Here is a 23972-nt window from a genome sequence, read left to right on the forward strand (position 1 = left end):
TCGTTAGGAGCACCTTCTTAAGAATTGATAGGACTAATCTGTGTACCACATAAGCACATACCATAGCCAGTCTGTGGGAGCCAGAATTATTGTTGGTTGGTAGGGGATCAAATACTTATGTAGCGCCCTGGGGTTTAGTCAGGGAGCTCCTTGCCAAATTCCTTGTCAGGAGTAGCTACTGTAGTTAATTACTAGTAGGGATCCATTGACTTCTCCCTAAGTATGGCCTGGTTATACTTTCCTCTTCTATCACCAGGTGGCCGGACACTTGGAGGTATTAGATTGAGAAGAAAGACAACTCAAGGTCAGGTTATGGGTATATGGGGTATCTCAGCCAATAGGCAGGGATTGCGTTAAATCCCTTGGCCTGCTGGGAGAGCCTATATAATCAGGTGGGGTCAGGTGATCCATGTTCTTGTGTGCCACCCAGACCATTGTATGGGTGGTTGTGTGTCATCTTCCCCCGGGCTGCTATGCCAGAGATTGGCCCTATCCCAGGGGCATCAGGCTGCCAGTGCAGCGCAGGGTTGGGACTGCGGCTTGCAGTCCAACCAAAAGTGATGGTTCCGACCTGTCTTGGTCGGAGGTAGAAGGGAAGCTGTTGCCACTAAGGGACCAAATGTCTTTACCAGGGACCACAGTAAGTAACTGAAGCAAGTAATGGAGCAGTATTCTCACCGAATGGGCACGGTGGAGAATCGGGAAACTTCAGGCGGTGATCAAGTCAGGGACCCAACCAGCGGAGGTGGCGCTTGCAGAGCAGCCTTGTGTGCCAAGCTAGGGACTGACCTGGTCAGCAGGGGTGAAGCTTGCAGGCATCCGAAGTGCCAAGCTAGGGACCCAGCAGGGAAGCTTGGGTGACGCTTGAGGGAGATACCACCGCAAAAGCCTTGAGGAGCTCACGGGAGTCAGAGTCAGTGAATCAGAGGGTCCAGTGAGAGATTAGGAGCGCAAGGGGCTGAAGAACTACAAGGAGAAGTTGTAGTGCAGCTGAGAGAACTGTTACTTTGAGTTAGGAACTGTTTAAGTACTGTTGCCATAGGAGACAGCAATCCTGCACGTGCAGAAGTGGCACCTTGCTGGGGCCTTTTCCTGTACGGCTGTCCTCCTGTTGAAGTCTCGGAGTCTGCTATTTGAAATTGCAACTACTTAAGGGTGTCCTGGCCCTAACCCTCTTTCCCTTGCAAAATAAAAAAAAGGACTGTCAAAGAAATAGAACCTCTTTTATATCCAAGAAGTGTCTGGCGCCCAACGACTTTTACCATTTTTGCACCCACTATGCATAACAACCCACCACATATTGAAGGATGTCAGCTATCTTTGGCCTTGAAGGTTACCATTAGACTGGAAGAGGTCAGAGATTCTGTTACACTCATTTTACTCACGAACTGCAACTCAGTTTATAACATTTGTATCTTTTCTGGATTTTTGGCTGATATTCTGTCTGTCATATCATTTAAAAAAAAACCTATGATAACAATTATAGTTCCTTCATTTCTTTGTACATTAAGTGGACAAACTTAAAAAATATGCAGGAGATCAAATAATTAATTTTCCCCCACCGTTCTAAGAACACAGATGCATACAAGCATTGTACACCTACATCAGGTCCTAGTCAGTATCACAAAGAAACAATCAGAAAATCATGTTTGAAATAGAGCAATGATCCCAATTAAGACTGGCAGACTGATAAGTGCAGATTGCTGAGAGAGGAAATGATAGCATGTACAAGAGTAAAAGGTGTACTTGCTTATCTTAGCCTAAACTTCTTACACCCACCCATTAATTATTTACTAAGGGTCATGTCTTGAATATACTTAGTGTGAACTTACTTCATAGCACATGTACAAGGAGAAAATAACCATGGATAAGTTATACACAGCCATTATCCTATTCAAATCAAAAGGTTTTCTGTTCTCCATCAGCCGGGGACCCAACGACGAGACAAAATAAATATATGCCAAAATAATGATTGTCTGGGGTATTGGAGAGGACATAAGTGGCCAGTCCTCCACACGTGGATCTAGAAAGATTAAAACAAACAAAAAAACACTATCATTTTAGGTTACACTCACAATAAATTATAGTACAAAAAACAATAAAACAGAATATGATTAATTCACTCATTTACATTTATTTAATTCATGGTTAGAACCTGGATCACCTGCTGGAGGTACTGTGGTTCCCTGAGCTGAAGGATGCAGTTCCAGTGGCCGCCAGTAGCTCGGAAGGTATAAACTGTAACCCATCCCTCAACTTGCATTTTTGCTTCAGTGTTTTGCCTGTTAACCAGATACCCTTTTGCTGATTCTTCCTGATCCCGATTCCTGCCATGATCCTGTACCGTGCTATCTCTTATCTGCTCCCATTGGTCCTGATCCCAGTCCTAGTGCCCAACTTGACGGTTCTTTGCACCTCCAGTTTTACCCAGTTGTTCTGTGCTTCCTTTTTGATTGTATATAGTATATTGTATTATAGGTTTGCTAGTTAGGTTTCCTGTCACTGAGTTACTATTCCCTTTTTTCCCCCCACATTTGTCATGTATCTTGTTTGCTTGTTGGATGTCTAAAGTGGGACCAGTATTTGGTTGCACTTACATGGGAACGCGGCTGTCTACTTTAGAACTATTGTAATGCATGTTATTTCAGCTCAGAATGTATGTTAATAGGGATAGGTGCACTGCCCCTTTACCTGTGCACAGGTAAAGGGAAAAATTTAAACTGGCCAATCAGGTGTGGTGGAAAACTCAGCAAATCTCCAAGTCACATGAACTCAGCCCACGAGACTTCACAATAGAAATTACACCTTTCAGTGGACTGACCCTTTATGTTTTTAAGATATGGAAAAATTTACAAAAAAACATTTAAATGGCCAGAAAGGGTTAAGGGCGCTGCTCAGAGCAACAATTCCTTTAATCCTGACCTAGATGACCTCCTTCCTTCTTCAGCCACCATGCTGTGTAGGGGCTTAGAATTTCATCTCGTGCGCCCACTGCACTGTCACAAGTACAATAATGTATTGTGTTCACTGACTAACAGGCCATGATCAACATAGCAAGGGCATATACTTCCCCAAACTCTGTAATCAGCTTTTCTTCTTTCTTTGCTCTAAACTACTTCCACTGTAATGTCAAGCAATCTTTTCCTGACAGCTGACATGTTATAACTGCTCATAGTGACCAAAATCATTCTCTGTTGTAAAAAATAAAATTTATAAATGGAGGTGGAGAGTAGGAATTTAGATGTGGACCAGCATTAATACAAAAGGCCACACTTTTCAACGCAGAGCAGTAGCAGTGAAAGCCTACATACGGAAAATTAAAGTGGTTGTGGCTTTTAAAAGTGTGGCCATTTGTATTAAATGGCTTTTTTTACCTTCATGCATTCCCAAGAGTCCAATGGCCAGGGCAAAAATTATCAATTGGAAGCACTGCAAAATTTGTTCATCAATATGATTACTTTTTGCTCGATAAGATTATATGCAAAAAGAGATGCGATTGATACCTTAAGATCATAAAATTATAATTGTATCTTAAATTATTGATAGAAATCCAGGTCCCCATGTGTAGAATTTCATTTTAATCGATCAATCACTTATCAAAGAGTGTATGACCACGATTACTGTTCAGCTCTACAGGCCTGTTCAGGCTATCTCTGGTTGGAGACTCGGCTTCAAGGAGGAGGGGAAAATGTTGAAAAAGTTGGTAAAGTGTACGTCTAGGTTTACATTTTTCCTTAGAAAAAAGGTTAGAACCTCTTTTACTGTTGTCCAGGGCTCTGTTAAAAGGATTTCCCCAGTTTCTGTCCTAGTAACAATGGTTTTGCCAGATAGGAAGTAACAGGGACCTAAACAGCAATAAGAAGCTGAGAGGGATCTAGCCTTCCCCTATTCTACTAAAAAAATATTTGTATATTTGTGTCCAAGTGGTTGGCGATTTACCATCATTTCCTATCTGTCACCAGCACAGGACATGAGGGGAAATCTCTCCAAGAGCACTGGCTAGCAGAAAGTGCCCAATGGTCTATCAAAAAATTAAGAACATTTTGGCTACTGGATAAAAGAAGGCCCCAAATGATAAAAACATTTTGGCTGGACATACACTTTAAGAAAGCTAAAAGGGAAGGTAGGCAGTGGCAGCAGGAGTTATCAATGGCCCCATGTAACTTCTCAGGCTAGTTTCAGGCCACACCATTGTGTCTCCTGTTCTTAGCCCACTGTTGCTGCCCTTGAAAGTGCTTTCCTTCACATAGCTGACAAACCTTCTCACATTCTTTCACTTTTATGACTGGTTGTTTCAGCCGACAGATAAACGAAACAGCCAACAAGCCAACGGTGACCAAAGAGTAAGGAGGAATTCTGAAAACAGTACCAGAAAAATTGTCATCAAGGAGGCAATTAGCACCTCTGAGGAGACATTAGATGGGGCCTAGAGACATCTCTCACTTTTTTAGAAGGTCCATTATACTTTATTAAGCCTATATGTAGGCTAGGAAGCAAGAAATACAATAAGAGGCAGTACAACCACCTTCATGACATTGATGTTGACTTTGTTGCTGGACTTCAGCCAGCACTGTATATAAACGTTATAAATCACTAATCCACTTAGTTATTCATATATCAGAGTCAGCTAATGGGAAAGTTGCTTTGTGAACACATTTAACTGCCTGGCAGGACTTCATTCTAAATCCAGTCTCCTGTATTAGCAACAAGGTGTGAACTTATTAAATAGAAGATATAGAACTTTCTTTCTTTTTGATTAAGACAGAACTCCAGCCAATAATAAATGAGATATAAATGAGCAGCCCATTAAAAGAAAAACCACCAGCTTCTGCAATAATCCCCTTCAATCCAAAGATTTTCCCTGCGGTACCTTCTTTTATGTCCTCAATCTGATGGTCAAAATATACTCACCCTACTTTCTCTGAGTCCAGGTCATCTTGGACCCTCCCAGTCTGTAACTGGACAGTGCAAGGAGAAGCAGCAAAGTCAGGAGCTCATCTCTATGTCACTCCGCATTCTCTTCTAATCGGAATGATTCTAGTCATGACATGTTTTTTAGCACATTATAGAAGTGATGTGCCGTACAGGATCTTCTTGCAGGATCTTGTGTTTTTGGCCACATAGATTTTAGGCTCCATTTACACTTGTGTGACCTGAAATTCACACGACTTAGATGTGTCTTGAAGCAATGCCTGTGTAATCTTGAGGTAATTGTCCTCAAGTCGCATCAAAGTTGGACCAAAATAGTGCAGGGACCACTTTAAAGTCACACAGATATGAAAGATACTCATTGGAAATCATGGGGTACTGCTTGTCTTGCGACTTTGCAGTCCCAAGTCGCACAAGTGTGAATGAGGCCTTATTATATATATTTATTCAGACAATCCTATTGAAGTCCATTGGACCAAAAATGACAAAATGCCTGAGAAGAAGCTCCTGTACGTTTTCAAGCAACAGGCAGCTGAGCACTCAGGTGTTAACAGGCTCCATTTAAAAAAACTGGATTTGAGAGTTTTGTAGCTTTGACCTGTAAAAAGCCCAAGCATAGATGTGGCCTTTGTGACTACAGAGCTGCAACAATCTTTTATGTATGCCTAAAGTTCAGCTTCAAAGTGGAATATAAAGCTATACCCAACTAATCTTAAAAATGCTCCCCTCCTAACACCTATGCCGACTAACCTTTTTCAGAAAGATGTATATATTTGCCTAATTTCAGGCCGCTCCTGCCCAGTCATGTGATCTCCCCTGCGTCAGCCAGCACTGGCTGCAGGGGAGGGGAGAGAGCTTTCAACAACAGCTGACAATGCCATGAAGAGGCGACATCACCCATAGGCTCTTATGGTCCATCAGTTGTCGGATGAAAAAACTTCAGCCCTTATGCAAGCAGTGGGCTATTGGAAGACCGAATACAAATATGAAAATGCCTTGATGGGTGGATGTCAGTTTGGAGGAGTGGGCCTTGCTTGGCAGGATACCCAAGGTAACATCCATATGTGGTGCTAAGTCTTCATGAAAGAACTGAAACCCAGTGAACGAATAGGACATACTGAGAACTGGGGTTGCTAAAAGAAAAGAGCCAAGAAATTAGGTGGGCTCTATCCAAACTTCTAAGGCATCTGTGATTTTCTAACAGTGTGCAGGGAACTCTGTGTAAGTAAATCCAATACATGAGAGGAACCTGTACAACTGTGCAAGACAGAAAATGAGTCTGGAGTTCAACTTTAAACCAACCAGTGTCTACTACTTCATTAGGATTCTTAGAAAATTATACTCATCTGATATATTTCTTGTCAGAAGGCTTGTAAAAAAAAAAAAAGAAAAATAGCACAATCAGCGGATAAGCGAGGTTGTACTGACCATAAAAAATTAGCAAATTTTAATAATAAAAAGGAAAGTGTACAATGGCTGTAGATATGGAATGGTTGATGTCACAAGGACAAATCAAAATCAATATGGAGGTCACTTACCGGCATCTTTAATCCACTCATCGTAAAGAAGTACTGCTCTGGAAGTTAGGTCATTAAAAGCCATGTTCAACTGGGTTCTGTTAGATAAACAAATCATATATTCTGACATTAATGGGATTGTAGAGAATTGGCAGATTAAATTTATATCTGAATAAAGTTCTGCAATTTCCAGACTAAAGTACAACTAAAGGCTCCTGTATGACAGTATAAACATGTGCCAATCCACTTACTATGTGATGCACAAGCCTAAAGGCCCCTTTCACACTACCGCAACTTCAAAGTCGCGCAATTTTACCAACATTTCACACTCGCAAATTCAGGGAATGCCTGTGTAAACTTGAAGTCTATGGACCTAAACTCACATTAACAACTTCAATACAGGGCACTTATACACCTTCCTGCCCAGACCAATTTTCAGCTTTCAGTGCTGTCGCAGTTTGAATGATAATTGCGCGGTCATACAACACTGTACACAAACTAAATTTTTATCATTTTGTTTCCACAAATAGAGCTTTCTTTTGGTGGTATTTGATCACCTCTGCGGTTTTTATATTTTGCCAATTAAATAAAAAAAGACCGAAAATTTTGAAAAAAATAAAAGTTTTGCTTTTGTTCGTTTAAAAAATTTGTAAATAAGTAAGTTCTCTCTTTCACTGATAGGCACTGATAAGGCGGCACTGATAAGGTAGCACCGATGAGGTGGCACCAATGAGCGGGCACTGACGATGGGCACTGGTAGGCGGCACTGATATGCAGCACTGCTGGGCATTGATAGGCGGCACTGATGGGCACTCATGGGTGGCACTGGTGGGCACTGATAGGCTGCAAAGATGGGTTATGGGTGGCACTGATACGTGGCACTGATATGAGGCACTGATAGGCATCCCTGGTGGTACTGGCAGCGGTAGGCATTGTGATTGGGCACTGATTGGCAGCTGCCTGGGCACAGATTAGTATTTCCCTGGGGGTCTAGGGGGCATACCTGGTGGTCCAGTGTGGATGGCCATCCTGGTGGTCCTGGGCAGCTTCCCTGGTGGTCCTGGGTGGGATCCGAGGGGGGGCTGTGCTGATAAACAATCAGCACAGACCCCCCCTGTCAGGAGTGTCAGACTGCAACAACGATCACCACGATGCGCACCCCCCGGGGGCGCGGAGCGGCTTAATATTCTGAGGACGTAATATGACGCCCAGTCAGGATATGGAAACCACTTTGCAGCTGCCATTTTTCTATATGACGGGCGGCAAGTGGTTAAAGTCGGACCAAAGTAGCAGAGAGACTACTTTGAAGTCGGTGCAACTTGAAGTCACACAGATATGAATGGTACTCATTGGAAATCATGGGGTACGACTTGTCATGTGACTTTGCAGTCCCAAGTTGCAGGACAAGTCGCGAAAGGGGCCTTAAAAATATATTTCTTGGCCTTCCATGACTTGAGCCAAGTCCTCATCATTTGTGTCTCATGTGCTTCCCCTTCCAGACACTGCAGCTCACAGTCGGGGAAACCAATCTGTACATCGCCAACAGGCTTAATATTATATGTAGGAGAAGTGAGGTGTCCTAAAATGAGTGGTCCCACCAAGATCTGTAAGAACTTAGCTGGTCTACCCATTTATTATTTAATATAGAAAAATAAAGAACTGCTGGACTACTGCTGAGACTTACCAACATAGTAGAAAATCTTTGCACGCAATAAATGCTAACGGTGCTCACGAACAATTCAAAGACGACCTTTACATGATCCAATTGTATGAAGAAAGGCTTAAAGCTGAAGTTGAGCTAGAAAACCTGGTTTTCTCTATAACTCTAGTTCCATTACTTACCTCTAATGAAGTATGTCCCATGATGTGCAGGCTGCTGGATTCTCTTCACTGCATTGCTGCCCAGTCCTCTTCCTGCTGCTGAACTTCCGGTGCTGTGGGGGGTGGGGGTTAACAGCTTCAGGTCCCCAGGCTCAGGTCCTCTTCCTCCTGCCCTCTCCAGGCCAAAAAAAAAAAAAGGTATTTTCGCTGATTACACTGTCTGTATCATGGATGATTGGGGGAGAGTCTGATCAGTCACAGGAATCTCTCCATCATTCACAAATCATGTTAAAGGCAGTGTGAGCAATGAAATAACTTTTCTCATTGGAGGGGAGGACAGAGGAGGGGCACGTGCCTATCAGATCATTTTTATACTAGCAATGGTGGCGATCTGCAAGTTATAGCAGGACAATCGGGCACTGACACTCTGCAGGAACTAGAGCTGCACGATTAATTGTTAAGAAAAGAAATTGCGATTCTACTCTCCTCCGGATCTTAAAACAGCATTTCCCGATTCTATGTAACAAGTGCAGAAAGTTCTCTGCTCACTTCTGACAAAAAAAAAAAAAAATATAAAATCCAGACAGCCTGCCAAGTTTATCTCAACATCACCATAACTAGAAACAAAGTAACATTTCATTCTTAGATCAAAGGAATAAACTTCTGTCTGTAAAGGAGTTTAACCACTTAAAGCGGGGGTCCACCTATCATTTTTTTTTTTTGGAGTTCATTCAAAAACTTTTCTTCTCATGATTATCTACTCACATGTTCTGTGTAATAAGTCCGCCTGTGTCCGATTTCGTTGTAAAGAATAACTTATAAAATTCACTGAAGGCGGTTTCCATCTTCATTGTGGGCATCTGAAGTCAACAAGCATGTATTTCCTGGATGCGGTGAATGCTGTGCTCCCAGCATTCACCGAGATGTTGTGATGATGCTGTTGCACAATGCATGCTGGGAAGCCTGAGACTAGCTCCCAGGGGACTGTGGGAGGTCTGGGAGAAGCTAGAAACATGCCTACTCCCATGGGAGGAAAACCAGGAAGTGCTAAGAAGATTAGAAAAAAAAAAAAAAAAGGTAATTACGGCGATTTAAATTTTTTTACACAGCATGTCAGCATCTAGGCAAGGAAGAGAATGCATAGAGATAATGTTCAAAATTTGGGTGGAACCCCCGCTTTAAAGACTAAAACCTTTTTCTGACTCTTGCTGCTTACAAGTTAAAATCATTATTTTTTGCTAGAAAATTACTTAGAAACCCCAAACATTCAACTTATTTTTTAGCAGAGAATAAAATGGCGGTTGTTGCAATATTTTATGTCACACTGTATTTGCGCAGCAGTCTTTAAAATGCAATTTTTTGGGAAAAAATATACTTTAATGAGTTAAAAAAGACTAAACAGTAAAGTCAGCCCAATTTATTTGTATAATGTGAAAGATGATGTTACGCCGAGAGAATATGCTAAGCAAAAAAAAAGTGCGATTCTCATTTTTGCCAGAATCGTGCAGCTCTAGTGGGAACCAGTGACACTAATACAGTGATGAGTGCTAAAAATATGCAGACGCTGGCTGGGAAGGGGTTAACTGTGTGCCTAGCCTGTGTTTGTGTTTTTCCATGTGTGCTGCTTTCACTAGGGGAAGAGATGGACTTTAGTACCTAGTTTACATAGGCAGAGCTCCGTTCTGAGTATCAGCCTGACAATCGGCGGGTGCCGGCGGACATCGAGTACTGGGCACTCACAGATCTGCTTCTGCTGTGAATAATTACAGCAGAAGCGGCCTGCCGGCGGTGCACACGTGTCCCCCTGCAGGCAAAGGTGCAGGATTACATATATATATATGGGCAGACTGACAACTCATGGGGCCCCCGGGCAATAGAAGATTATGGTGCCCCCAGGCTTACAGGTGGCCGCCATTCCAGGAGTAACAAACAAAACATATAGAGTACAGCAGTCAGGATGAGTGCCACGCTCACATCAGAGTCCTTCCTTACATCAAAGTCCCAACATTCTCCCTATACATCACAGTCCGTAGAGTCCCACCCTATGGCAGAGCCCCCCAGTGTGCCATCCTATGGCAGAGCCCCCCCAGTGTGTCACCTTCTATTAGTGTCCCCTTACACACACACCTTTGCACCTTAGTGCTTGGTGTGGCAGGCAGCTGGCAGGAAAAGGCCTTTAAATTTAAAAAAAAAATAATCCACTTGTTGCGGGCTCTGAACTGCGCAAGCGAGTCGTAGAGCCAGTGGAATAGTGAACTGCTGTGGTTGGCCTCAGATCTGGCAGTGGGGCGTGTGAATAAAAGCCATGCTTGATGTGTGCCATGATATCATTGCACAGGTGTGTGCCCAGACCTGCCCTGCTGCCTGATCCGAGGCTGAGCTCAGCAGTTCACCTTTCAGCTGCCTCCGAATGACAGCAAGTGGATTTTCACGGGCATAGGATTGTTAGATCGACTTCTGTTTAGCGGCAATAGGCACACATGGATCATACAGTATACATATGCACACACAGTATACATACTGTATATACACACACACACAAAATACACATAATATATATAGGCAGGGCAGCTATAGCCTCAGGATTTTCACAGCAAAATGATGGTCGATGGGGCCCTCGGGCAGTGCCCGAGTGGTCAGTCCGCCCCTGTATTATAATTATAACACATACATATACACACAGCATCTCACAAAAGTGAGTACACCCCTCACATTTTTGTAAATATTTTATTTTATTTTTTCATGTGACAACACTGAAGACATTACACTTTGCTACAATGTAAAGTAGTGAGTGTACAGCTTGTATAACAGTGTAAATTTGCTGTCCCCTCATTATTTTCCAGCACTGCCTTAACCCTATTGGGCATGGAGTTCACAGGTTGCCACTGGAGTCCTCTTCCACTCCTCCATGACGACATCACAGAGCAGGTGGATGTTACAGACCTTACACCCCTCCACCTTCCATGTGAGGATGCCTCACAGATGCTCATTCTTGTGGATCATCTTTAGAAGAGGTTTCTTTCTAGGATGACAGCCATGCAGACCAATTTGATGCAGTGTGCGGCGTATGGTCTGAGCACTGACAGGCTGACCCCCCCACCCCCTCAACCTCTGAAGCAATGCTGGCAGCACTCATACGTCTATTTTCCAAAGACAACCTCTGGATATGATGTTGAGCACGTGCACTCAGCCTCTTTGGTCGACCATGGTGAGGCCTGTTCTGAGTGGAACCTGTCTTGTTAAACCATTGTATGGTCTTGGCCACCATGCTGCAGCTCAGTTCTTCTTATAGCCTAGGCCATCTTTACGTAGAGCAACAATAATTCCTTTTCAGATCGTCAGAGAGTTCTTAGCCATGAGGTGCCATGTTGAACTTCCAGTGGCCAGTATGAGAGAGAGATAAAACCAAATTTAATACACCTACTCCCCATTCACACCTGAGACCTTGTAACACTAACAATCACATGACATCAGGGAGGAAAAATGGCTAATTTGGCCCAATTTGGACATTTTCACTTAGGGGTGAACTCACTTTTGTTGCCAGCCGTTTAGACATTAATGGCTGTGTGTTGAGTTATTTTGAGGGGACAGAAAATTTATACAGTTATACAAGCTGTACACTCACTACTTTACCCTGTGGCAAAGTGTCATTTCTTCAGTGTTGTCACATGAAATGATAGAATAAAATATTTACAAAAATGTACTCACTTTTGTGAGATACTGTGTATGTGTATATATATGTGACACATACATTATATTGTCAAAAGTATTGGGACGCCTGACTTTACACGCACATGAACTTTAATGCCGTCTTAGTCTGTGGGGTTCAATATTGAGTTGGCCCACCCTTTGCAGCTATAACCACTTCAACTCTTCCAGGAAGGCTGTCCACAAGGTTTAGAAGTGTCGATGGGAAAGTTTGACCATTCTTCCAGAAGCGCATTTGTGAGGTCAGGCACTGATGTTGGACGAGAAGGCCTAGCTCGCAGTCTCTGCTCTAACTCATCCCGAAGGTCAGGACTCTGTGCAGGCCAGTCAAGTTCCTCCACCCCAAACTTGTTCAGCCATGTCTTTATGGACCTTGCTTTGTGCACTGGTCCAAATTATTTGGTGGAGGGGGGGGGGGGGGGGATTATGGTGTGGGGTTGTTTTTCAGGGGTTGGGCATGGCCTCTTAGTTCCAGTGAAGGGAACTCTTAAGGCGTCAGCATACCAAGACATTTTTGGAAATTTCATGCTCCAAACTTTGTGGGAACAGTTTGGGGATGGCCCCTTCTTTTTCCAACTTGACAGTGCACATAGAAAGGTAAAGACATGGACTTAGCAGGGGTGGTGGAAAATTAACTGCAAGTGCAACAATTCACATAATAGTAACTAAAACATATAAAATGAATTGTAACTATCTAAAAAAATGTAAATTCCAAAGTGCTATAATGATGTGAACCTCCCAACTAAAAAGTTGTTGCACTTCAAGTTAATCCGTTTTGCAATTATCTGTAGAGGGGTTTCCACCATCCCTGCCAAGTTTAATTTGACACTTTTTTATTTACACTTTTTTATTTTACCTCCAGTAGTTTATTGTAAATAGTAGTGTGGCGATTACCTATTATACTAAAGATTAGCATGTGGCATTAACAAACATCAACAGATTTCAGTTGTGCCCCACCTGATCGCCGCCGCCCCGCATGGGCAATATCCCTGGCTGCTGAGTTCATCTCCCCATCCCTGCACTGATAGGCAGCACAGAATTTTAGCACTGATCGGCAGCACTGATTGGCAAAAATTGTTTGGCACCAATAGGCAGCAATGGTTGGCATAGATAGGGGAGAGGGGGAGTTTCACATTCTGCAGATAGTAAGACTTGCAAGAGCTGCTCAGTGTGTAAAACTATCAGATGTAATGTAACTGCTTGCAGGGAGAAAAGTGAGCTGTCATAACTCAGCCGCGATGTCGGGGAAGGGGCGGGACAGAGCAGCTATCAACACCAGCCAGTGATTGGGCTGCTTAAGAAATGGGGCGGAGCCACAAATGTAGCAGCCTGCTCAGACCTCATCCCATTGGCTGCTGTTTGATAGTTGTTTGGTCCCGCCCACCGCCGACATCACCACTGAGTTTAGACAGCTGGTCTTTCTCTCTGCAAGCAGTTACATTACATGTCAGTTTCACAAATTGAGTGGCTCTGGCAAGCTGCACGATCTGCTGCCTTTGAAACTGTTTCACAGGCAGCGCGGGCTACACACTGCTTGGTTGCAACATTTCGGGGCAGATCTCAGGAGACACCTCGGGGTGATTAGGGTGTACCAGGCACATCCGGTACACGCCTATGAATGGGACAACTATCCTCTCCCAAAACCCAAGAAACTGTCTTAGTTCCCAGACATTTACACAGTGTTGTTAAAAGAAGATGTGATGCAAAGATAGCTCTGTCCCTACTTTGAGGCATGTTGCTATCAATTTCAAAATTACCTTATTTTTTTTCTTAAAAATGGTACATTTTCTCAGTTTAAACTTTTGATACATTTTGTATTGTGAATAAAATACGGGTTTAAGATATCTGCAAATCGCTGCGTTCTGTTTTTAAATGTAGGTTTTACACAGCATCCCAACTTTTTAGAAATTGGGGTTGTATAAAGGATTTGTGACCTGTTTGATTGTTTCACCCAAACCCACTAGGTCAGGCACGTGTGCAGAATCCACAGACATGAGATCTTTGCCCGATCTAGCCAAAACTAGAATGTCAACTCATAGTTAGCTTAACAGGCACAACAACTTATATCTATTATTTCGTGCTTACCTGAAAGAAAGAAAAAAAAAAAAAAAACAAACAAACAAGAAGAACTAAGATCCCGCATGAAACTTCATACTGACATGCCTGAAATACACTCAACATTCTTTTGATTTTTTTTCTACCCACAGCAAGATAGTTTACATTCCACATTTCCTCCTGAGCCTACTTCTGCTCGCTTACTGTACACAAGACACTTGTTACAAGTTTTATAAATGTATGTATTTTGTGTGTATCCACTGTGGATTAGTATACAAAGTTTCCAAATCAGGTGTTTTGAAGGCAAATCTGTCATCTGCTTCCAAGAGAAAAGATAAACCTTTGCAGTAGTCTTTAAAGTGGAAGTAACACTCCAATACATTACTTTTACCTATAGGCAAGTCTATAATAAGGCTTACCTATAGGGGCAAGGTAAATATCTCCTAAATGTGCACAGTTCAGGAGATATTTACTATACATGCAGCCAGTGACATCACTGGCGCACGCGCTCTGAAGGAACGGCCCGGGTGGTTGTTCCTTCAGAGCCCTGTGCCATAAACTACGGCTCCCAGAATCCATGAACCCGGAAGGAAGATGGCAGCTCAGTGCAGGAAGGGGTTCGTTTTAAGCCAAGTTTTATGCGATGATACTAGCACATTATGCCTTTACCTTGTAGGCAGGGCTGCTGTTAGAAATCACGGGGCCCAATTGATTGATCACTGTGTTCATTCAGGAAAGGAAGGAGCCAGTAAATTACATATTTACCGGCCCCTTCCCCTGCTCTCCATCCTGAAACATCCCCCTGTGTACCCAAAACAGCTGCCGACGGGAGAGGAGGGAAGCCGGCAGCGCTGTGGGGGGGGGGGCACACTGGGGGGGGGGGGCCTGATCACCAGATGGAAAAAGCGCATGTGCTAGGACTAATCCCCCTGCAGTGCAGCTGGAGGGAGGGAGAGAAGGAGAAGCTGGCAGCACTGCAGGAGGAGAAGGCAGAAGAGGATCAGTGCCTGTAATAAGACAGTACAGCCAGCCGTCCTTCTCAGTTGGTGCCCGGGGCCCCCGAATTTTGAACTGATGGGGCCTGGGCACTATTAGCGGCCTTGCTCGCAGGGTACAAATTATTTTATATATTTTTTAAATAGTCCAGCGGTTTAATACCACTTTAATAGGGCTTTATTGACAAGAACAGAAACATTTGATTCAGCACCAGTGATTAAATCCTGACATTAAATTGTTACTAAACCCAGGACCCTGGATTCACTATACTGTATCTGGTCTCCCACAGGGGCTTTAGGGTCCTTTTCATTCAGAGATGAAAACCCAGAACACAGATCTTTTTGCACCCAAGCCCTGGTCTGTGGACAGAGCCTTAGAGTCATCAGGTACCATATTGGGTCATTAACCCTGTGTGGTACACTGAGGAGGCTGGAGTGCAGCCAGAGCTGATTGCAGCTTACAGAAACGCTGCAGGGGACAGCGGTAAGCGTGGAGCAAGGAACTAGGGAAGTATTTATAGCTTAAAGGCTAATAAATGCACTTATACAGTAATTGCAGGAAGAAAATGTGCATTTATTTATTTTACACAGGGCCTGCAAAGCATTGCACCAGCGAGCAGTGGATTGGCGGTCCAATGCCAGGCTCCTGCAGACTCTTTCTCCAGCTCCGGGTCCTTCCCTAGGTATGGGCTTTCAGTTGGAGACCCGGAGGAAGCATTCATTGACGAGTCCAAGTGCCTCTCTGTGGCAGATGGGGCTTGTAGTTGATTCATTAGACATCTCTGTGAAGAAATGACACATTGGGGTTTATTTACTAAAGCTGGAGAGTGCAAAATCATTTTATTGCCAAAGCTTAAAGGAGTTGTAAAGGTAGAAGATTTTTTAAATCTTAACCACTTCAGCCCCGGAAGATTTGGCTGCTCAATGACCAGGCCATTTTTTGTGATACAGCACTGTGTCGCTTTAGCTGACAATTGCGCAGTCGTGCGACGCTGTTTCCCACAAATGGAGCTTTCTTTTGGTGGGATTTGATCACCTCTGCAGTTTTTGTGCTATAAAACAAAAGAAAAGCGACAATTTTTGAAAAAAAGCAAAAAAACAAAAACACAATATCTTTTACTTTAATAAATATCCCAAATTAAAGAGATATCGGGCGGCACAGTGGTGTGGTGGTAGCACTCTCGCCTAGCAGTAAGAAGGGTCGCTGGTTCGAATCCCAGCCACGACACTACCTGCCTGGAGTTTGCATGTTCTCCCTGTGCCTGCGTGGGTTTCCTCCGGGTACTCCGGTTTCCTCCCACACTCCAAAGACATGCTGGTAGGTTAATTGGATCCTGTCTAAATTGTCCCTAGTATGTATGAATGTGAGTTAGGGACCTTAGATTGTAAGCTCCTTGAGGGTAGGGACTGATGTGAATGTACAATGTATATGTAAAGCGCTGCGTAAATTGACGGCGCTATATAAGTACCTGAAATAAATAAATAAATAAATATCTCAGTGTCTGAATGGACACTAATTGAGACTTTACAATCCTTTTATTGAACAAGTTGAAGTTAGAAGCGGACTGGCTTCTATACAGAAGTATGCCTGATTTTGCACTCTCCAGCTTTAGTAAATAAACCCCATTCTGCCATGGGAGGAAGGGCATTTTGGAGGTGGGGGTAACCCGAACCCTTAGGCCCCATTTCTCCATTCTGCTGTCATGCATTTTTTCCTTTTATGTTCTTTAACCTCCCTGGCGGTTTCCCCGAGTGTGGCTTTTAGTACCATTAGCGGTAACTATGAGCCACACTCTGGATTGCATTGCAAGATCCTGGTGCAGTATACTTACCTTGCCCCCAGGATCCTGCGATGTCGTCCCCCCCCCCCCCCCCCACTGTGTCTGCGGTTCTGTCCTCTGCCTCTGTGTGCTGGGCTCCGTTCCCTGCGAGCGGCGCGACGCACGGGGCTGAGCCTGGCGGCAAATTCAAAATTCATAATACATACAGTACACTGCAATCTTACAGATTACATTACTGTATGAAATTATTTCACATCCCTTTTGTCCCCAGTGCTTTGCCCAATGCCCTGCATGCAGTTGTATATTATAAATACTGTTCTTTCTGCCTGGAAACTTGAGATTGTCCATAGCAACCAAAAAGTGTCCCTTTATGTCAAAAGTGGTTTTAGACCAGCTAGAAAACAGCGATAGTAAACTAGAACACTTGCACAATTGAGCGATAGTGAATCGTGGGGAAATTCATTTTATTATCATTATATTATTTTTTATAATTATTTATAGTTATTTATTATATTATAATTTATGATTTTGTGTTTCAAACTTTATCATACCCGGGATGTCTACTAGACTTTTCTTTGGACAGATTTAAGTGCGTTATTGCTAAGAATTACAGGCCTACAATATAAAACACCAAATTTCTATGCAAAACAATAGCACTGCTTTGAGATGCAAAAATCTGACATAATCATACTGCCAGGGAGGCTACTGAGCATTTTTAGTGTGTTTTACATGCATTTAACAGGTCTTTTTTCCATGTGCTTTACAATTGTTTTCATATGCTTTATATGCATTTTTCATGCCATACTCTTCCATAGAGTTCATTGGGCGAGAAAATGCAGGTAAATGCATAGAATATCAGACATGCCTAATTTTTTTTTTTTACAAGGCAGCATGCAGATGTGAACAGTATCAATGGAATCAATGTATTTGACATGTTTTTGTGCACTGCAGTGCAAATACAAGCGCCCAGGAGTGAACCAGGCCTTAATCCTCTGCCCCTACACTAATCAAACACTTGACCCTTGCAGTGCAAAGGGACTCTAATGCATAGGCAGATTTTTTTTCCCCTGAAGTTGGTCTTTAAATTCAACATATTTGTGTCTTTTCAGCACCAAGAAACCTTCCTCTGTCGGATACACACAGTCCTTAGTTAAGTTGTAGAACAATGAAGATTTATGTGGCTCCATTGGTGCAGGCAGTATACCAGTACTAGTCAGTACCAGGGCCCTCAGTTTCCTTCATTATTCATGCACCCTTCCACAAGATCTTTATTGTATATTTTAACTTTGTTGAGCAGATAATGACATGACAAAATGGATAAAGGGATCAAAGAGGACAGCATTCTAGAACAGACATCTAAAAACCATCAATTATCTACTTGCAGAACTGGTATGCCTCAACATTTCACAAGGATTCACTAAGCCCCCATGCTTAGACTATGCAGCTCAATGGACATGAGCCCTAAAAGAGACATAAAAATAAGTGCCCTATCTTTTAATCCTTAGACTGGCTATACCTAAACCAACTCAGTACGGATGTGGGGAATATTGACATGGGAACTGTATAAGAACATACTTGTGGTCCTACCTACAACTGCAAGGACTTTCACAGGTGCTACATGTGGGGGGGTTGGTGGTACCAGCGTCACCATATTATTCTTTTTGAATTCAGATTCATCTAAACTATACAGGTTCCATGGTTATAGTCAGTCAGTGCTTATATTCATGCCAGCAGTAATGTGTGCGAGTAGATCAAAGCAAAGAAATAATTAGTGACCTGGAGTGGCATATGATAAGGGCATGTGGCCTGGTATGGTTCAGGAGGGGGGGGGGGGGGGGGGGGCGGGCTCGCTCATCCCTTCCCCTTTTCTGACCTGATGGGCTTCATGCTCAGATAAGGGTCTGGTGTGGATTTTAGGGGGGGGACCCCACGCCATTCTTTTTAAGTTTGGGTCTGGTATGGATATTGAGGAGAACCCACATGCCGAAGGGCCTGGTATGGATGGGGGGTGGGTCCCACGCTGTTTTTTTTCTCCTAATTTTTCAGTGCTGACCATTCCTTTTTTTTTCTACATTTAGCTGTCAGCTGACGACTCATCAGTTTAAAAGGAACATGGCAGCCTCCCTCTCCTTAACAACCATGTTGTTTACTGGTTGTTAAGGATACAAGCAGGAGCCCGCTCCTTAACAAGCAGATATTTTCAAGTGTTTGTTAAGGACGCCAGCTACCGCTGGCCATAAATTACCGCAGGATTTAACTTCTAAAATACTGCATGACTTCATAAGATAGAGCATGCGGTAGTTTAGTAGCATTTTTTAGTGGAAAAAAAAAAAAAATTGAAAAAATGCTGTGCATTATCTGACCGCATACTCGGAGGTGCCAAGATACCAGCTTGTGAATGAAGCCCAATGTCTCATGAAAGGGAATCCCCCAACCTCTATACTTTCCCAGCACTTTCTTGCATCTCCTTGCACTACCTTTCTCTTGCAGTTATAGAGGAACATGTGACCTGCTCTACTTTGTCGGTGTCTGGGCCTAGATGACAATCAGTAGGCCGACATGAGTGACAGCACTACTCCCCAAGGTCACCAAAACAGCTGATCACTATGCTCTCTCTTAACAGGTTTTCTTTAAAGCAGAACTAAACCCTATTGGTTTCAGCCAAGGAAGCTGCCATCTTGGGGCCTGTTTGATCTTCATCTGCCATGAGGCTGTACATGTGATCAGTTATGACACCAGCCATTTGATTGTTTGACAATTTGGTTGAGAACACAACTAATGTGACCGTTACATTTCTGGCACATATCGGGAATATAACTTTTTTTAAACTGTTAAAGCAATATTAAAGCCTTGTTTTTTTTTTTTTAAAGTACAGTGTATTCAGAAAGTATTCACAGCGCTTCACTTTTTCCACATTTTGTTATGTTACTGCCTTATTCCAAAATGGATTAAATTCATTATTTCCCTCAACAGTCTACAAACAACACCCCATAATGACAATGTGAAAGAAGTTAGTTTGAAGTCTTTGCAAATTTATTAAAAATAAAAAACTAAAATAAATCCCATTTATATATGTAGCGCTGACAACTTCTGTTTCTAGTCATATATGTAGTCATACAGTACATAAGTTGTGTTAGTGCCATCTTGTGGACAATTTGAAAAGTACAATACGTTTACGTTTCATGATTAAGTGAAGTGACATGGAAGTGATTTATTGTTTACTTCGGAACTTTAGCTCTGACCCACCAACAATGCTCCTGGACAAGGTGAGAACTGAACTGCATTGTGGGAGGATATAAAAGGGTAAGGAGCGGCCATCTTACCTCTCTTGTGCCTGGGACGCGTGGCCTGCTAGCAGAACCCTGTGGGTGTGTGTGTCCTACAGGGTTGCGGCCTACTTTGCGAGGGAGCGGAGCAGCTGCAAGGATCCTGCCATCACATCATAGCGTGCTGGAGCAGCAAAAGTGATCGTTCCGGAGACCCGTGGGGAGATAACCGAGGACTCCTGGTCATTTGTGAACGGAACAGTGTGACAGTGTGGTGGTGCCTCCATACGGACTGAGAACTGCTGAAACGGAGACATCCATCTGCCCGGATCCTGTGTGGTGAGAGGGTTAACACCCAGAAGTTTGTTTAACTACTACATACACAGAACTGTTAAAGAGTGTTACTGGGACTGATAGTCCCACGGAACAGGTTAAGTTGGAGAACTTTACATCTGAATAGACTCCAGTATTCAAGAACGAATGCTAGATGTTTGTGTTCTTCATATAAGAACACTTAGTCAATCTGCTGGATTACAGTTGCTTTAGTGTGTTATATTACACTGCGCAACACCCAGGAGGAACCCCTTGCGGATTACAATTATAAAAGCTAGCGAAGACTGAAGAAGTCCGGACTACCTTTTCATTGCAGGGCCCTGCATTTAGTTACAAAGGATAGTGACTTTAAGGTCTAGAGCAGGGGGAGCTCCCGGGTATATTTATATATAATTAGATATATTTGTGTCTGTTACTGATTGTCACAACCATTTCTTATACACTACGTTGGTGTGATAGTATAGTCATTGTAATAATTCTTTATATAAATATATTATTTACCCAAAGAAAGAAGTTATTTTTGGTTGTTACTGAAGTTCGTGTGCAGTGTTGTCATTTCTCCTGCAGGTGGAGCTACCAGCACCCAGGTAGAGGTAACTATACCTATAAGTGTATATTGTGGGTTAAAGTTGACACTCATATTATTACAACACTGCACTACATTTGTGTCAAGGGGATTGAACAATTTAAGAAGGGTGAAGAGCATAGAGGACAGGCCCGCTTTAAACCAGCAGCTCCACCGAGAGTTATTGCTACATATAAGTATTCACAGCCTTTGCTCAATACTTTGTTGAAGCACCTTTGACACTAATTACAGACTCAAGTCTTTTTGAGTATGATGCTACAAGCTTGGCACACCTATTTTTGGGCAGTTTCTCACATTTTTAGTTGGACCTCTCAAGCTCCATCAGGTTGGATGGGGAGCGTCGGTGCACAGCCATTTTCAGATCTCTCCAGAGATGTTTAATCGGGTTCAAGTCTGGGCTCTGGCTGGACTACTCCATTACATTCACAGAGTTGTCCCGTAGCCACTCCTTTGTTATCTTGGTGCTTAGGGTCGTTGCCCTGTTGGAAGATGAACCTTCTCCCCAGTCTGTGGTTCAGAGCGCTCTGGAGCAGGTTTTCATCAAGGATGTCTCTGTACATTGCTGCATTCATCTTTCCCTTAATCCTGACTATGACATTTCCCGGCGCTGAAAGACATCCCCACAGCATGATGCTGCCACAACCATGCTTTACTGTAGGGATGGCATTGGCCAGGTGACGAGTGGTGCCCGGTTTCCTCCAGACATGAAGCTTGCCATTCAGGCCAGAATTCAAGCTTTGTTTCCTCAGACCAGAAAATTTAGTTTCTCATGATCCAAGAGTCCTTCAGGTGCCTTTTAGCAAACTTCAGACAGGCTGTCATGTGCCTTTAACTGAGGAGTGGCTTCTGTCTGGAAACTCTACTATGCAGGCCTGATTGGTGGAGTGCTGCAGAGATGGTTGTTCTTCTGGAAGGTTCCCCTCTTCACAGAGAAACACTAGAGCTCTGTCAGAGTGACCATCAGGTTCTTGGACATCTCCCTGACTAAGGCCCTTCTCACCAGACTCTTCAGTTTGGCCTGGCGGCCAAACTTCTTCCAATGCTGCAGAATTTTTTCAGTACCATTCCCCAGATCTGTGACTCAAAACAATCTTGTCTCAGAGGTCTACAGACAATTCCTTGGACTTCATGGCTTGGTTTGTGCCCTGACATGCACTGTTAACCGTGGGGACTTATATAGACAGGTGTGCACCTTTCCAAATCATGTGAACTGAATTTATCACAGGTGGACTCCAATCCAGTTGTAGAGACACTTCAAGAATGATCAGTGGAAACAGGATGCACCTGAGCTCAATTTCGAGTGTCATGGCAAAGGCTTATGTACATGTAGGGCTTTTTTTCAGCTGGAACGCCGGGGAACGCAGTTCCGGCACCTCCAGCACTAAATGTAATAGCATGGGGTGTGGGGTGTGCTGGAGGGTCTATTGATGTTGGCTGCTTTTGTGTGAGGGTCTAGTGTTGCTAATGGGGAATCTATTGTTGCTGGGGGGTCTTATGTTGCTGGGGGGGATCTACTGTTGAGAGAGAGGTCTATTTTTACTGGCTGCTGGAGGATCTATTGATGCTGGCTGCTGGGAGATCTGTTTTTGCTGCTGGGGGGTCCAATGTTGCTTGGGTGGATATTTTGTTACTGGGTGTGATATTTTGTTTTGGGTATTTAACTGTTGCTGCAGGGAATCTATTGTTGTTGGGATGGAGTTCATTGTTGCTGGGGGAGTCTATTGTTGCTGGCTGCAGGGGATCTATTTTACTGCTTTTCTTTTTATTATCAACATGTTCCATACAAATGATTTAGCACCACAAAAAGATACTTGGTTCTGTATTCTCTAAACGGGGCAGTACTGGTAGGTGGGTAGGGAGTGGAATCAGGGGACGGTGGTTAGGGGGGCAGAGACAAGGGGTGACTCAGAGGGGGGGGAGTTCCTGCACCTATTCTCTGAGAAAAAAAGCCTTGTGTACATGCGATTTTTATTTTTAATAAATTTGCAAAGTTTTCAAACAAACTTCTTTCACAATGTCATTATGGGGTATGTTTTGTAGAATTTTAAGAAAAATAATGAATGTAATCCTTTTTTGGAATAAGGCTGTAACATAACAAAACGTGGAAAAAAATGAAGCGCTGTGAATACGTTGCAGAAGCACATGTTATACTTACCTGCTCTGTGTAATGGTTTTGCACACAGCAGCCCGGATCATCCTCTTCTCGGGTCATGCATGAAGGTTAAAAAACAAAAAAAACAAAAAACACAACTGGTGCCTTTACAACCACTTTAAAATTGATGGGATTAGATCCGTACATAGGTGCCTGTTCATAGAAAAATAGCTGTTCTGGGCAAAGGCAACCAAAGTACACATTGTTTCTGAATTTAGAAAATAAAGAACATTTGACTGGTTGCTATAGGCAGCCTCTTTTTACCATATTTTTTTTTAAAGTCCAAAGAAATGCATTTGATACTCTATACTAGGGTTGTCCCGATACCGATACTAGTATCGGTATCGGCACCGATACCGAGCATTTGCCCAAGTACTTGTACTCGGGCAAATGCTCCCGATGCTTCCCGATACCTGGAAGTCAGCTGTGATCGGTGCGTGGGGGAGTTACAAGATTCTCCCCCAGCGGCTTTCAGCAGCTTTAGTGACATACAGCGGTGATCGCTCACCGCTGTATGTCACTGCATCCTCCTCCATGCCCCCTCCGTTCCTCTGTCCCCCTCCGCTGTCCCCCTCCGTTCCTCTGTCCCCCTCTCCTTTCCTGTCTCTCTCCGCTGTCCCCCTCCGTTCCTCTCTCCTTCCCTGTGTCTCTCCGCTGTCCCCTCCGTTCCTCTCTCCTTCCCTGTGTCTCTCCGCTGTCCCCTCCGTTCCTCTCTCCTTCCCTGTGTCTCTCCGCTGTCCCCTCCGTTCCTCTCTCCTTCCCTGTGTCTCTCCGCTGTCCCCTCCGTTCCTCTCTCCTTCCCTGTGTCTCTCCGCTGTCCCCTCCGTTC

At 43.5% G+C, this 23972-nt stretch overlaps 1 protein-coding gene across 3 annotated transcripts in view; it reads right to left on the reverse strand.

Annotated features, from left to right (window-relative positions):
• ELOVL7 (ELOVL fatty acid elongase 7) overlaps positions 1-23972 on the reverse strand; it is a 59370-nt gene that overhangs the window by 20741 nt on the left and 14657 nt on the right. For 2 of the 3 annotated variants that reach the window (XM_073623156.1, XM_073623164.1), the window contains exons 2-3: positions 6468-6544; positions 1833-2023 (exon numbers count right to left, since the gene is read on the reverse strand). In XM_073623156.1, the coding sequence (XP_073479257.1) occupies positions 1833-2023; positions 6468-6531 (255 nt within the window). In that variant the 5' untranslated portion in view covers positions 6532-6544. Of the gene's footprint in view, positions 1-1832; positions 2024-6467; positions 6545-9032; positions 9315-23972 lie in introns of all 3 variants that reach the window. The other variant, XM_073623151.1, reaches the window with a different exon arrangement.

Source organism: Aquarana catesbeiana, linkage group LG01 (genome assembly GCF_042186555.1).
Source record: "Aquarana catesbeiana isolate 2022-GZ linkage group LG01, ASM4218655v1, whole genome shotgun sequence".
Classification (NCBI taxonomy): Eukaryota; Metazoa; Chordata; class Amphibia; order Anura; family Ranidae; genus Aquarana; species Aquarana catesbeiana.